Source organism: Staurois parvus, unplaced genomic scaffold (genome assembly GCF_062004578.1).
Source record: "Staurois parvus isolate SC_StPar_1 unplaced genomic scaffold, SC_StPar_1.0 ptg000503l, whole genome shotgun sequence".
NCBI lineage: Eukaryota > Metazoa > Chordata > Amphibia > Anura > Ranidae > Staurois > Staurois parvus.
In genome coordinates, this window is record NW_028318299.1 from 1,620,144 (window position 1) to 1,637,460 (window position 17,317).

The 17,317-nt window shown below is 43.3% G+C and overlaps 1 protein-coding gene across 1 annotated transcript in view; it reads right to left on the reverse strand.

Moving 5' to 3' along the window:
* LOC149451981 (uncharacterized) overlaps nucleotides 1-16,940 on the reverse strand; it is a 145,344-nt gene extending 128,404 nt beyond the window's left edge. The window contains exons 1-2 of the mRNA XM_089689935.1: nucleotides 16,534-16,940; nucleotides 10,610-10,736 (exon numbers count right to left, since the gene is read on the reverse strand). Coding sequence (XP_089546061.1) covers nucleotides 10,610-10,736; nucleotides 16,534-16,864 — 458 coding nt within the window. The 5' untranslated portion in view covers nucleotides 16,865-16,940. The remainder of the gene's footprint in view (nucleotides 1-10,609; nucleotides 10,737-16,533) is intronic.
* Between the last annotated feature and the right edge of the window lie 377 nt (nucleotides 16,941-17,317).

Consider the following 17,317-nt stretch of genomic DNA (forward strand, 5'->3'; position numbering starts at 1 on the left):
TTATTCAACCCCTTAAAGACTACCACTCTGAAGAACAGAGGTTCATACAGGTGCTTTCCATCAGGTATTGAAAACACCTGTGGATGTCACCGAGCAGCAATCAAGCATAATAAGCACCAATTAGGCAGCTTTAAAATGACTGTGATACTCAGCTCCTTCTAGACATTTACTGGTGTGGTTACAAACATGGTGAAGGCAAGAGAATGGTCCAGGAAGACAAGAGAAGAGGTGATTTCTCTTCACAGGAAGGGCAATGGCTATAAGAAGATTGCAAAGATGTTAAACATACCAAGAGACACCTTAGGAAGCATCATTCGCAAATTCAAGGCAAAGGGCACTGTTGAAACGCTACCTGGTCGTGGCAGAAAGAAGATGCTGACTTCGACTGCTGTGCGCTACCTGAAGCGTAGAGTGGAGAGAAGTCCCCGTGTGACTGCTGAGGAACTGAGAAAAGATTTGTCAGATGTGGGTACAGAAGTTTCAGCCCAGACAATAAGACGCACACTGCGTAATGAAGGCCTCCGTGCCAGAACTCCCAGGCGTACCCCCTTGCTGTCTCCAAAGAATAAGAAGAGTCGACTGCAGTATGCCAAAAGCCATGTGGACAAACCACAAAAGTTGTGGGATAGTGTTCTGTGGACTGATGAAACAAAATTAGAACTGTTTGGGCCCATGGATCAACGCTATGTTTGGAGGAGGAAGAACAAGGCCTATGATGAAAAGAACACCTTGCCTACTGTGAAGCATGGTGGAGGGTCAATCATGCTTTGGGGCTGTTTTGCTTCTGCAGGTACAGGGAAGCTTCAGCGTGTGCAAGGTACCATGAATTCTCTTCAGTACCAGGAGATATTGGATGGAAACGTGATGCAGTCCGTCACACACCTGAGGCTTGGGAGACGTTGGACCTTTCAACAGGACAATGATCCCAAGCATACCTCCAAGTCCACTAGAGCATGGTTGCAGAGGAAAGGCTGGAACATTTTGGAGTGGCCATCGCAGTCACCAGACTTAAATCCGATTGAGAACCTCTGGTGGGACTTAAAGAAAGCAGTTGCAGTGCGCAAGCCTAAGAATGTGACTGAACTGGAGGCCTTTGCCCATGAAGAATGGGCGAAGATACCCGTAGATCGCTGCAAGACACTTGTGTCAAGCTATGCTTCACGTTTAAAAGCTGTTATAACTGTAAAAGGATGCTGTACTAAGTACTAAGATTGAATGTCACTTGGGGGTTGAATAAAACTGATAATGCTGTGAGCACAGAAAAGACATTTGTGGTTATTTCATTATAACTGTTATGTTATATTTGTCTGACCTACAAGTGCCTCTTTAATGTAAATGTAAGCAAGATGACTGAATGATCAAAAGCAATGTCAAACTGGCCAAAACACTCAATTTCAGTGGGGGTTGAATAATTTTGGCCACAACTGTAGATAGACATTTGAATAATATAGTGTGCTGCTGATAATGCAAGAAGCCTATTAAAAGACCAGCTCAAAAAATAAAAATGACTAAAACATTCTTTTTATTGATTGATATTGGTTCCTTTATAATCTAATATATAATATAAAAATAGATGACTGATAGGAGGCCAGTTTCAGAGATCGTACCTAAATATGATAGGAAGAACCTTCTTCATTGGTAGAACACCAGTAGCTTAGTGTTAGGAAGGATTTTACATTAGGGTGTATAATACATGTACAGATACATACAGTATATCAAGGAACCATCCATCTCCTTGGTAACTGTAATCCTTAGGGGAGAGTAAAAAAAAGTCTATAGACATGTTCTGAATTATGCTTTTGGGGTGAGTAGACATCTCCATGATTGGAGGCCTCATCCTGACTTCATACAGTGCCAAGTGTCTTGTGCTTTTACCTCTGCCTCGCTCTGCTGTTATTTGGATCCACTTCTGGCTCCCATAAGATTCTTACGTAGATTTGAACTTGCTCAGAAAATGAAAGCCTTCTTAGGAATTTGGAGGTCCAAGCTGCAGAACCCTGAGCTGGCAAGTGATGGCTCTTGGGCCCAGTGAAGTGTTGCTCATTGTCCTAGCACTACAACATAGGAGGATGGTCCTGTGTTCCCCCACGGGCCTGCTTATAGGGTGGATAGAGCCAGCCCTCCTGTATCAGGCCCAGACCTCATTAGTTCAGCAGAGGGCTCCAAGGCAGAAATGGGACTCTAAGAATTTTCTGGTGCCATGGCTCCCAACAATTAAATTCAAGGTCCAACCCATTCCTCTATATTAATCCACCAGGGCAGGCTGGAACTTTAAATGTAGTTATTGGGAGCCACTGCAAGGATCGTTACTCAACCTACACCTAAAAATTATTAGTCCACTTGCAACCAAAGGTGATTGGAGAGTCCCCTCTGTGCCTCTGGGCCCCCTGCTGAATTGAAGGGACTCTGCGACAGAGAGAGGGCTATTTAAAGCAGACCTTCACTCCCCCCACCCACTTAATTCCACCCACAATTTCACTCTTATGCCCCCCCTCTTCTCTAACAATCAGACATTTTTTTAACCTTCTTTTTTTGAGGAACCCTCCTCACACTTTCATGGTTCTTGTCTGGGTGACTGTGATGTCCACGTTCCCATAGCCTTTCTGATTCTCCAGCTTCTGCTTTTGCCCTGTGCTTACTGCCCAGCCGTCTGCAGGTTGAGCCACAGCCTGTCATGCTGCCAGGGGCGGACTGACCATTTGGAAACTCGGGCACTGCCCGAGGGCCCAGGGTCAGTAGGGGGCCCCATGAGATGCCCCTGGTACCTTTTTCATAGGCTTTTTTGAGTTTGGGCAAGGACACAGGGGCCCCATGATCCCCTGGGGTCAGTAGGGGGCCCATGAGATGCCCCTGGTACCTTTTTCATAGGCTTTTTTGAGTTTGGGCAAGGACACAGGGGCCCCATGATCCCCTATTGCCTGGGGGCCCCATGAGTTGTCAGTCCGCCCCTGTATGCTGTTCTTCTTCAGCATCACCACCACTTTCCAGCTGGCAGCAACAGCTAAAAGAGCTGGTGGGACAGTTAGCAATGTCACCAGCAATGACGGGGTATTTGTGTGTATAGCGTGTGTACTGTATGTGTGCGTGTGTGTTTGTGTGTATAGGTTGTATGGCTGTGCACTGTAAAAGGCGATGGTGTTGAAATAATGGTGAGGTAGGGTGTGCTTTGTGCTGGGATGTACATATAATTCTGACACCTGAACTTTGTACATTACAAACATCTGACATCTACACTCTGTATGTTACATACGCCTATCCCCTGCACTATGTACATTACACACGCCTGCATGCTTTCCATTGTGTTTTCTCCTGACCCCTGCACTATGTACATTACATACAACTGACCCCTGTGCTCTATATGTTGCATACAACTGACCCATGCACCTTGTATGTTACATACTCCTGACCCCTGCACAATTTACATTACACAAACCTGATTCCTGCATTCTGTACATTACATTCTTGACCCATGCACTCTGTACATTATTTTTACTCTTGACTCCTGCAATAAGTGCATTACATATATCTGACCCCCTGCACTTAGTATGTTGCATACTCCTGACCCCTGCACTATGTACATTACATACAACTGACACCTGTGCTCTGTACATTACACACACCTGATCCCTGTGCTCTGTACAATACATACAATTGCCCCTGCAGCCTGTATGTTACAAACTCCTAACCTTTGCATGATTTACATTGCACACACCTGACCCCTATACTCTGTACATTTTATTCTTGACCCCTGCACTCCGTACATTACATTTACTCCTGCCCCTACACCGAGTACATTACATATATCTGACCCCCTGCACTCAGTATGTTACATACTCTTGACACTATTTACAATACAAACACCTGACCCCTGTGCTCTGTACATTACATACAACTGATCCCTGCAGCCTGTATGTTACATACTCCTGCCCTCTGCATGATTTACATTACATACACGTGACCCCTGCACTCTGTACGTTACAATCTTGACCCATGCACTCTGTACATTATTTTTACTCCTGACCCTGCACTAGGTATATTACATATATCTGACCCCCTGCACTAGGTATATTACATATATCTGACCCCCTGCACTAGGTATATTACATATATCTGACCCCCTGCACTAGGTATATTACATATATCTGACCCCCTGCACTAGGTATATTACATATATCTGACCCCCTGCACTAGGTATATTACATATATCTGACCCCTGCACTAGGTATATTACATATATCTGACCCCCTGCACTAGGTATATTACATATATCTGACCCCTGCACTAGGTATATTACATATATCTGACCCCCTGCACTAGGTATATTACATATATCTGACCCCCTGCACTAGGTATATTACATATATCTGACCCCCTGCACTAGGTATATTACATATATCTGACCCCCTGCACTAGGTATATTACATATATCTGACCCCCTGCACTAGGTATATTACATATATCTGACCCCCTGCACTAGGTATATTACATATATCTGACCCCCTGCACTAGGTATATTACATATATCTGACCCCCTGCACTAGGTATATTACATATATCTGACCCCCTGCACTAGGTATATTACATATATCTGACCCCCTGCACTAGGTATATTACATATATCTGACCCCCTGCACTAGGTATATTACATATATCTGACCCCCTGCACTAGGTATATTACATATATCTGACCCCCTGCACTAGGTATATTACATATATCTGACCCCCTGCACTAGGTATATTACATATATCTGACCCCTGCACTAGGTATATTACATATATCTGACCCCCTGCACTAGGTATATTACATATATCTGACCCCCTGCACTAGGTATATTACATATATCTGACCCCTGCACTAGGTATATTACATATATCTGACCCCCTGCACTAGGTATATTACATATATCTGACCCCCTGCACTAGGTATATTACATATATCTGACCCCCTGCACTAGGTATATTACATATATCTGACCCCTGCACTAGGTATATTACATATATCTGACCCCTGCACTAGGTATATTACATATATCTGACCCCCTGCACTAGGTATATTACATATATCTGACCCCTGCACTAGGTATATTACATATATCTGACCCCCTGCAATAGGTATATTACATATATCTGACCCCTGCACTAGGTATATTACATATATCTGACCCCCTGCACTAGGTATATTACATATATCTGACCCCCTGCACTAGGTATATTACATATATCTGACCCCTGCACTAGGTATATTACATATATCTGACCCCCTGCACTAGGTATATTACATATATCTGACCCCCTGCACGCAGTATGTTACATATATCTGACCCCTGCACTAGGTATATTACATATATCTGACCCCTGCACTAGGTATATTACATATATCTGACCCCCTGCACTAGGTATATTACATATATCTGACCCCTGCACTAGGTATATTACATATATCTGACCCCTGCAATAGGTATATTACATATATCTGACCCCTGCACTAGGTATATTACATATATCTGACCCCCTGCACTAGGTATATTACAGATATCTGACCCCCTGCACTAGGTATATTACATATATCTGACCCCTGCACTAGGTATATTACATATATCTGACCCCTGCACTAGGTATATTACATATATCTGACCCCTGCACTAGGTATATTACATATATCTGACCCCTGCACTAGGTATATTACATATATCTGACCCCTGCACTAGGTATATTACATATATCTGACCCCTGCACTAGGTATATTACATATATCTGACCCCCTGCACTAGGTATATTACATATATCTGACCCCTGCACTAGGTATATTACATATATCTGACCCCCTGCACTAGGTATATTACATATATCTGACCCCTGCACTAGGTATATTACATATATCTGACCCCCTGCACTAGGTATATTACATATATCTGACCCCTGCACTAGGTATATTACATATATCTGACCCCCTGCACTAGGTATATTACATATATCTGACCCCTGCACTAGGTATATTACATATATCTGACCCCCTGCACTAGGTATATTACATATATCTGACCCCTGCACTAGGTATATTACTTATATCTGACCCCTGCACTAGGTATATTACATATATCTGACCCCCTGCACTAGGTATATTACATATATCTGACCCCCTGCACTAGGTATATTACATATATCTGACCCCCTGCACTAGGTATATTACATATATCTGACCCCTGCACTAGGTATATTACATATATCTGACCCCCTGCACTAGGTATATTACATATATCTGACCCCCTGCACTAGGTATATTACATATATCTGACCCCCTGCACGCAGTATGTTACATATATCTGACCCCCTGCACTAGGTATATTACATATATCTGACCCCCTGCACTAGGTATATTACATATATCTGACCCCTGCACTAGGTATATTACATATATCTGACCCCTGCACTAGGTATATTACATATATCTGACCCCCTGCACTAGGTATATTACATATATCTGACCCCTGCACTAGGTATATTACATATATCTGACCCCCTGCACTAGGTATATTACATATATCTGACCCCCTGCACTAGGTATATTACATATATCTGACCCCCCACACGCAGTATGTTACATACTCTTGACGCCTGCATTATGCACATTGCACACACCTGAACTCTGTGAACTACCTACTGCTGCCCCCCTTGCACTCTGTACATTATATATTCCTGGCTTCTGCACATAGGCTCAAGATTTAAGACCCTTCTGCTGTTAATGCAATTTTGACCTGTGCACAGCACTGAATGAATAGTATGGGGGGGGGGGGGGTGCTATCAGGTAAGCTCTATGGGGCCCCATGATTATTAATACTGACCCTGTTCCCTAACAGACATGTGCGGTTCATTTCGTTATGAATTGAAATTCGGTTGAGTTTCTTGTTATTCAGAGATTCAGATGTATCAGAATCCCCTGATAACAATAGTAACTAAATACAACAAATCTGTAACAAATTATAACAAAATAACAAAATGAATTTGTTTCATTCGGATGTGTAAAGCATCTAAAGAAAAATGATGCAAATTGAATAGCTAGTTGTTTAGAAGAGGGAACTGCGGCATCCTTAACAACTATGGTTCCCCACTGGCAGCAGAATGTAAACAAAGGAAGAGTCGGCATTAGAAAAATTAAAAAAAATGTGTGGATTTTGGGGGGAACCCTACACCATGTTCTGGGAGCGTGGGGTCCCCCTTGAAATCCATACCAGACTTGAAGGGCCTGATATTAATAAGGAGCTGTTTTTTTTTATCTTCTAATGCCAGCTCTTCTTTTGTTTAGATTTTGCTGACAGCAGGCGAGTCATATTTGTGACAGATGCTGCTGCCGCCCGCTCCTCGAAAACCAGCTATTCCAGGCTGTTTAACTGGTTCCCCCCCACCCTATAGCAGAAGTACTGGACCTTTTATCTGCTCATTGTAATTGGGATAATGAGGGAATAACACACACCTGGCCATGGAACAGCCGAGAAGCCAATTGTCCCATTACTTTTGGTCCCTTAACAAGTGGGAGGTACATATGCAAACTGTTGTAATTCCTACACCGTTCACCTGATTTGGATGTAAATACCCTCAAATTAAAGCTGACAGTCTGCAGTCAAAGCACATCTTGTTCGTTTCATTTCAAATCCATTGTGGTGGTGTATAGAGCCAAAACTGTTAGAATTGTGTCCATGTCCCAATATTTATGGACCTGACTGTATATCAATTAAATTACACATATTGGGATTGTAGAAGAATACATTTTGGCCTAAATTCATAACGAAATTTGATTTTTACATTTTTTTTATTGGATATGTTTTATAGCAAAAAGTCAAAAATATTGTTTTTTTGTCAAAATTGTTGGTCTTTTTTTTTGTTTATATCGCAAAAAATAAAAAACGCACAGGCAATCAAATACCACCGAAAGAAAGCTCTATTTGTGGGAATAAAATGACATACAATTCATTTGGCTGCAGCGTTGCATGACCGCGCAATCGTCAATTAAAGTAATGTAGTGCCATATCGCAAAAAATGGACTGGTCAGGAAGGGGGGCAAATCTTCTGGAGGGCAGCAGGGTAATTTTTCAAATGACATAATTTAAATAAATCTGAAATTGCTTCTGAAAATTACGAATTGATTAGGAGAAATGAATGCAAATATACAAAACAAATTCTGAAAATGAATCCTTTTAACATAATGAATATGAGGAAACAAAATGATTTACTTAATGAAGGAAACTAAACATACTTTTTGCTGTGCACATCGCTATTCCTCAATACTAGGAGGTACGGCCTGCAGATCCCCAGGGCCGGGGGGGGGGGGGGGGGGGAGGGGTGACACAATGGTATGCAGTAGCTGCTGTATGAAATGTTTTTATTTTTTTCTGCTTGAATAAAGATTTTTTTCTTGTTAGGGTAGATTGGTCCACGCTTTTTTCAATCCTCGTTGGTGCTGGGTCTTTTTTAAGGGGAGCTCTGGTGCTCACTGGGCATTGGGGTTGACTTACGTAAGGAACAGAGAATGCACATTTATCTCAGTAAATAAGTGTAGCACTACCCCCTTAGGAGTTGCTGAGTATTTGGGGCCCCCTATAGTCCTGCACAGCCAGGCTACACACATTTTCACAGCAGGAGACAATAGCCAGTCCTTGAGCTTTGTTTTTAGGTTTTATAAAGGTATTTTGAACTTGGATGGGGTAAGGGGTGTATGGGATGCCCAAGGACAACTTCCTGGAATGTTTTACAAGTCTCTTTACACAAACAATTATTCTTGAGAGCTAGCCGGACTCTCCTGGTGTACCACCCCAGAGCCCAGATACTCCTCTATCCAGTTGTCTGAAGGAATCCATGGGAAAGGGGTCCAGTGCCTGTCACTTTAAAAGGAAACAGTCCTGGGTAAGGAGCTAATCCAGTTTCCCACCAGAGTGCTTCTCTCGCCTTACTGTCCCAGGGAGTGTGGGTCTACTCACTCAGTCCTCAGTCTATGAGCTAGTGCAGCAATGGGCAAACTACGGCCCGCGGAGCGTGATACCAAAAAAAAACAGCCAGGGCAGCGTGCTCAAATGCAATGATTGGCCAGTCTCGCTGCCACTCACATCCTGATAGCCTCTGATTGGCTGTCAGGATGTGTGTAGGCAGGGCAGCATGACGAACGTGAGGGGAGCTAGGCTCCTCTCACAGTCCGCCCTGAAGACCGGAACGGAGCGGGAACACGGCGAGAGGAACGCGCGGAGCAAAGGTAAGTAAATTGACACAGGGGGGACTTGGGGACTTAATATGGGGAATGAATTACTATAGGGGGGATGAATTACTATAGGGGGAATGAATTACTATAGGGGGGATGAATTACTATATGGGGGAATGAATTACTATATGGGGGATGAATTACTATATGGGGGAATGAATTACTATAGGGGGGATGAATTACTATGGGGGATGAATTACTATATGGGGGATGAATTACTATAGGGGGGATGAATTACTATATGGGGGATGAATTACTATAGGGGGGATGAATTACTATATGGGGGATGAATTACTATATGGGGGATGAATTACTATATGGGGGATGAATTACTATAGGGGGGATGAATTACTATATGGGGGATGAATTACTATATGGGGGATTAATTACTATGGGGGATGAATTACTATAGGGGGGATGAATTACTATATGGGGGATGAATTACTATATGGGGATGAATTACTATATGGGGGATGAATTACTATGGGGGATGAATTACTATATGGGGGATGAATTACTATGGGGGATGAATTACTATGGGGGATGAATTACTATATGGGGGATTAATTACTATGCTTACTATGGGGGAATATTACTATACTTACTATGGATGGCATGGTAGTGGCTGAGCCGGCCAGCAGCTAGTCCGGCCCCCGGGTCCAATATATGAACCCATTGCGGCCCTCAAGTCAAAAAGTTTGCCCACCCCTGAGCTAATGGGTTGGTGGCTGTTACCAGGCCTTTTGCTGGGCCACTCCTTCTCTGCTGTGCAGGTGGTCCTCGTTCTGGGGGCTGATGAGATCCTGAGTTTTCCTCCATTCAATTTTTGCAGCCTGTAGGCAGGCCCCTCACCCCCTCCCAGGCTCCACACTCCTCTTGCTCAATCTATCTTCCACCTGAACTCTCTGTGCTACTGAACAGGCTCAATAACTCTTAAGGGCTATCCTGGCCCCATGCCAAGTTGGAGATTGGTCAGGATCCCTCAAGAGTGCAGACCAGACACTCTTTACCCCCCTCCCACTAAGCTCTAGAGACTCCTCCAAGTCTCTAGGTGAGGGGAAGGTCCCAAAGAGCTGGTCTACAGAGCCTCTCAGCCCTGACCACGATTGGACCCCACAAACTATTACACCAGGGCAGCTACCCAGCCCTTCTAACTAAACATTAAATTCTAGCTACCTAGGAGGGTGCAATAATGAAATAAAAATCATGTTTTACATTGTCTATGACTGAGTGATTGAAGTGACCACAGCTTCACTTATAACAGAACACTCTCTGCACTTTTAGTAAATGAACCCCATTGCATGCCATTGCTGGGTAAGTACAGAAGGTTAGTGCTCATCGATACAGACACCAAGTACTCACTTATAGACAAATACAGGAACAGTGAGGTCTGTATAGTTCGGGTTCAGGTCCGTATCTTCCAACGTAGACATATAATCATAAAAATTCCAATCCTTATTCATTGGCCCATTTAAAGGCCTAAAGTTTCCTGTAAAACATATATAAATAAGCATTAAATTTGGTTTCACTTCTTGGCATGTGCAGTCTATGCAAGAGGAACATGAATCTGTGTTTCATCCTGAGCAGCACACACAGGTCCTTGTGCTGTCACTGATAGACCCAGAACAGACTAACCACTGGGGTGGTTCCTGATCATGTGATCATTGTATTAGCTATGATTTGGTAATCACATGTCTTTGTTTGTAAACAGAGTTGTGCTGTGCAAACAAATAGTAGTAATTCATTCAAACATGAAGGCAGGTGTAGGCTGCAGTATTTCCTCCAACCTAAAGGTGGCACTGTGCCATTATTTCAGGCTGGCAGGAGCCCATTGAGGAATAATTGTCCCCTACTATGGGTTCCAGGCAGTTATCTTGGGGATGTTATCCCATTGGAATTATCCTATTGGATACTAAACTACTGTGTATTTGTGACAGTACTAGACCGGTCTTCAGTTTGGTATTCCTGGAGATGATCTGGGATGTGTTGTCCTTCAATGGGGTACATGGCCAATGAAGGCAAGGCAATGGTGTTAGGGTCCCAGCTGCTGCCTACCTGATAGCCACAGAAAGGTGCTCCTGCCAGACAGATTTGGATGGGTGTGGAGGCGAGATTGATATACAGAGTAGTCACACTGGAGGTTATTATTAAAACTGTTTATTGAAATTCACCATTCACAGGTGATGAGTAGAGGCGACACATTTCAGGGGAAAATGCCATCAGGGCTGTGATGGCTGAAGTGGTTGGAACTGACCTGGATTTCGAATATGATAAGGTGCAATAAAATGACGCAAAGCCAGCTAGATATGGGCGTCCATCTTGACTTTAATAATTGCATAAAAAAAGAAGATTCTGCGTCATTCAGTATACCTGACTTCCTGATTACATACACTGCAGAAATGACTGCATGGCATTTATCAGAGCACATATCCTGATGGTGACAACATTGGACCTTACCTGTGTAATGTGTGCTGAAATAGCCACTTGTAATCTCTATCGGAAGCGCATTCGACAGAGTTACAATCAGGGCCGGTGCAGGGGTGGACTGACTATTTGGAAACTCGGGAACTGCCCGAGGGCCCGGGGTCAGTAGGGGGCCCTATGGGATGCCCCTGGTACCTTTTTCATAGGGTTTTTTGAGTTTGGGCAAGGACACAGGGGCCCCATGATCCCCTATTGCCCGGGGGCCCCATGAGTTGTCAGTCTGCCCCTGGACTGGTGCTTCCACTAGGCAAACTAGGCAGCCATCTAGGGCGCACTGCCACTTAGCGGCACCTGGACGCAGCACTCTTTCTCTGTGGGATGCCACCACATCATGAAAGATCCTTCACCTGAGGGGAGGAAAAAAGGACAGAGGAAGATACCTGGTGTCTGGGGCCAGTGTAGCAGCTGAGCTGCAGCTCCATCCAATATTCCTCTCAGACTCAGTCCCTTACTGCAAGCTGGCTGGTGGCTGCTGAACCCTGTGGAGTTCTAGCCCCTCTTCCCATTCATCAGTGGAGGCGGAGCTGTGCCTGAGGAGAAAGGTAATGGCTGACTCTGATGTCATGTGTCTATGTGAGTGTGACCCGGCTCACCATCCATCACATGTGCAATGTGTCAGTGAGTGATGACATCATCATGATCCCACAGCCTGCTCTTCTAGTGCCTGCTGATCTGTGTCAGTGTTGGTGGGGCTGTGTTGTGTCGGATCTGTCACTGTGTGGGATTGCTCAGTTCAGGTGTTCTCTGTGTGTGCGGGGGCTGGGCTGCCTGCTGTCACAGTGATTTATTTCCCCCATTGCCTGGAGAATTCCAGCCTGGGATCTGTCAGAACGTGAATCCTCCTCTCACTGCAGTCCGTCCGTGACATGGATTTAAATATTAGTGCTGGTGGCATCTTATGGCACTTATTTTTGCAAATTAAAAGAAATTTAGCAGTTTCATGTTTTCTTGATTTAATATTTTCTACTGTTTTTAAAATTATGTATTTAGTTCTTTTTTTGGGGGGGGGGGGGGCGTAAGTAGTTAGTCTTGCCTAAGGCCCAAAATAGTCAAGCACCGACCCTGGTTACAATGGAGGAGCGCAATGAGGGGACAGAGCATTGCCACCCTAAAACAGGAACTGCCTGAACAAGAAACTTCATGGCAGGATCACCAGGGATTATTTTACAGAATACAATTGATTTAAAAACATTAAAAATGACTTTTGAAATGGTATGAACATGTTAAAGAGAATATGAGATTTTGCTAACTGGGTTTACTTGTAGTATAGGTAGAGGTCTTCCTACATTTCTCCTCCCAACAGGGACACAGACACTTTTATTAGTAGAGGGCAGAAGGGGTCTTCCTGCTGTTTGTGTCTTTCATGGGCGCTGCACATTCTTGTGTGCAGTCAGATCGCAGAGCCTTGTTCTTCCGCTTGTGGTGCTGTTTTGGGACATTCAGGTTACAAGAGCAGGGGGGGCTGATTTATCAAGGATTTGCATAGCAATTCTCCCCATTTTGTTCGGTATGGATGGGGCAAGAACAAACAAAAAAACAAATATCAATGGGCTTTATCCTTTGCTGTTTGAAAAAGTCATTATTGTTTGCAAACCATCAATTTAAAAAGGAAAATAACGCATTTGGCCACTAGATGGAGCTAAGTATCACAGGAATTTCCAAAAAAAACCCTCCATCTAATTGGCAAACTGATACAACTGATACCACAAAACATATATATATACACACTATAATTCCCAAAGTATTGGCCCACCTGCCTGTACACGCACAGTCCGTAGGGTTCAATATTGAGTTGGCCCCGCCCTTTCCACACACGACCTTTAATGGCCCCCCAGTCTTAGTCCGTAGGGTTCAATATTGAGTTGGCCCCGCCCTTTGCAGCTATAACAGCTTCAACTCTTCTGGGAAGGCCGTCCACAAGGTTTAGGAGGGTGTCTATGGGAAGGTTGGACCATTCTTCCAGAAGCACATTTGTCAGGTCAGGCACTGATGTCGGGGGAGGAGGCCTGGATCACAGTCTCCGCTCTAATTCATCCCAAAGGTGTTCTATGGGGTTGAGGTCAGGACTCTGTGCAGGACAGTCAAGTTCCTCCACCCCAAACTGGCTCCTCCATCTCTTTATGGACCTTGCTTTGTGTACTGGTGTGCAGTCATGTTGGAACAGGAAGGGGCCATCCCCAAACTCTTCCCACAAAGTTGGGACCATGAAATTGTCCAAAATGTCACCTTAAGAGTTCTCTTCACTGGAACTAGGGGGCCAAGCCCAACCCCTGAGGAACACCCCCTACCATAATCCCCCCTCCACCAAAACGTGAGTGTTCATTCTGTCTGGTGTTTTTGGTGAAAATAAAGCGGTGTTGCACTATGGAGGTCTGTTCTTTGTTTTCTCCTATATGCCCTGTATATCTGAGTCCATATTGAGGAGAGTGGTCTGAGAGGAACATTTAACTCTGAGAGGGACTGTATTGGAGTCGGTGGAACAAGTGGAGGCGTTGAAGCCAGGTTGAGATCCTTATATTTTAAAGCTTTGTGGCCCTTATGGGGCGAATCTAGAAGGTGAGGAGGCACTTTAGCTAGTCCAGGGGAGTCACGTCAGAGTGTCCCCAGGAGCACATTTGCAGCATGGAATGAAGTTTTGAATCACTGTATATTGAACACCATTTATCTTGTGCACAGTTTTTCACGTTATATTGGACTGTTGTGATTTTATTATCTATATATGTATATAATTGTCACCTTGTATACACGAGTGGGATGATCTCATTATTTTCACTTTATCTGGTCAGCCACTAGGTGGCATAACATGAGTTTGTTTTTGGCACGTATTTAATTTAGGCACTATATAAATGCACTGGTTCCATTTATGTCACATTATTGATTCCTAGGGGATTGAGTGTTTTATTCACATGATTCATTCACATTGGATGTAATATATCATATGTTGTTTAGTATTGATCATTGTATAATTTTTGTTACACTCATAGCTGAGCGCTTCATCACATTTTTTTGGTTTATTGCCCAGGTGGCCACCTATCACAGGACCACGCTTGGAGTCACTGAGCTCCTGAGAGTGACCCATTCTTTCACCAATGTTTGTAGAAGCCATCTGCATGCCTAGGGGCTTATTGTATACACCTGTGTCCATGGAGGGGATTGGAGCACCTGAATCACATGATATGGAGGGCGGGGCCAATACTTTTGGCAATATAGTGTGTATATATATATATGGCTGGCTTTCTGATGAAAGTGGTTTTAGTGGCTCATTAGCTACTGGATCGCCTTGCCCTGTTTCTCTGGCTTACCATTTCAACCTGCGCACCCGAGAAACAATCTGACAGTGTGGTTGGCTGGTCACAGAAGCGAAGACAGACCAGGTAGTCTCTATGGCCTTGGAGGACCGAAACAACGTCATGATGTCATGACATCACTACTGGTCCTGGGCTGATGTAAATAATGTTTTGTTTTTTTTTTAAAGCAAAAAACCTTTTCTTTAATCTTTTGCTTTTAAAGGTAAAGGAGAGATTTGGGATCTTTTTGACCTGTCAAACTTATTTCTATTAAAAGTGATGTTTACATTCCTTGTAATAGGCAGAAAAGTGATAAAAAAAAGGAACAGTGTAAAAATAAAAATTTAAATAAATAAAAAAAAAATTTAAAGTGCCCCCCCATCCCTCCGTGCTCGCGTGCAGAAGTGAATGCATAGGTAAGTCACATGCGCATATGCAAACGGTGTTCGCAGCACACATGTGAGGTATCGCCGCGAACGTCAGAGCGAGAGCAATCATTCTAGCATTAGACCTCCTCTGTAACTCTAAACAGGTAACCTGTAAAACTTTTTAAAGCGTTGCCTATGGAGATTTTTAAGTAGTGTAGTTTGCCTCCATTCCACCATTTTAAAGCGTGACATGTTAGGTATCTATTTTCTTGTTGTAACATCCTATTTCATATTTTAAAAAAAAAATTGGGGTACATATTGTGTTTCTTTTTTTTTAATTCATTAAAATGTATTTTTTCAAATTGTGTTTGAAAAACTGCTGCGCAATCACCATGTGACATAAAAAATTACACCGATCACCATTTCATTCTGTAGGGTCTTTGCTAAAAGAATAAAATATATAAGTAATTTTCTAGCAAAAAGTACTAATTTCAGCTTGTAAATAAAAAGTGTCAGAAGATGCCGGGTCTTCAAGTCGTATGAGCAGCACTGGATGTAGCCTACATCCAACGTTTGCTCTATTTGCAGAAAATGAACGTACTGTACAAGCACTTACATTGGCTGAATGTATCCTATCACTCTTTTTGCATAATGGATGTTTCAATCCTGAGTGTAGAGACTTTTCTGCCTCATGCACACAGGGCATTTTTGCAGCCACTTTTAGGTGCATCAGGCATTTTTTTTTTTTACTGCTTACAAACTGCCCTCCATGTTATCCTGTGTGTCCATGCACACATAGACTTGTAGAAGCTTTTAGTAGCAGTAGCATTTACCAGCAGGAAGCAAACCCCAAGGCCAGCGTGTCCAGGAGTAGCAGCATTTTGGCAGAAAAAACGCTTGATGCAGCTAGACGTGTCTAAATGCTGGTCGCGTTTAGCGTTAATTCATTTCAGTCTGCAGAATAAATGATCATTTTGGCCAATAAAATGAATTACCGCCCAAGTACTTGACACTTTTTGACAAGTACTTGATAATTTTACAAGCGTCAGGCGGTTTTTCTGCTGCCAGAGGACGGCTTCTAGGAGAGTTTTTCTAACGTCCTGCGTGCGTGAGACCTTAAAGGAGATCGGTAAAGAAAGAAACTTACCAAGCTGGGCGAACACTTCTGCCGCCTCCACTCCATACACTCTCAGCACTGGTCTGCTGTCCACTATGGAGATGGTCGGGGTCAGCTCATATGCTCTCCTCTCTACAGTGCCTGCACTGCATCTCTCTGTTGCTTCAGCATACATGACAAATTCTCCGCCATCCAGTGCACATTTACATGAGTTGACCAGGGCTGACTTCCCAGACCCGACATAACCCACCAGCTGCAGGACAACGCGCTGATACCCCTGATTACCATGGGGGAAAGTATCCAGGCTGAAGCTGCGGATATAATTTCTCATCTCTTCCAGGGACCTCTGAGGATCTGCCATGTTTTCTGGAGAGTTCTAATACAGAAATCAGGAGATCAGAAATGAAACTGCGCAGAAGAATGTGCAGTGACCTACTTCAAGCAACCCACACCCTGGAATCTAACAGGAACAGAAGAATGTGACTATGTGTTCTTTAACCTCCCTGTCAGTCTGATTATGTCAGGATTTCTGTGCTCAAAGTGGTACATTAATTTCAATGGAAATTAGTTTTTTTATTGTAGGCCTGTAATTCTTAGGAATAACTCACTGAAATCTGTCCGGACAAGAGTCTAGTAAACATCCCGGGGATGATAAAATTTGTAACACGAAATCATTAATTATAATATAATAAATAATCATAAAAAATAATATAATAATAATAAAAAATTTAAGTCAATAATATAATCAAACCAAAAACACTGAAATGTGAAATAGAGCGCCAAGTTCTCACATCGCTGAGCAAAGTCGCAGAAT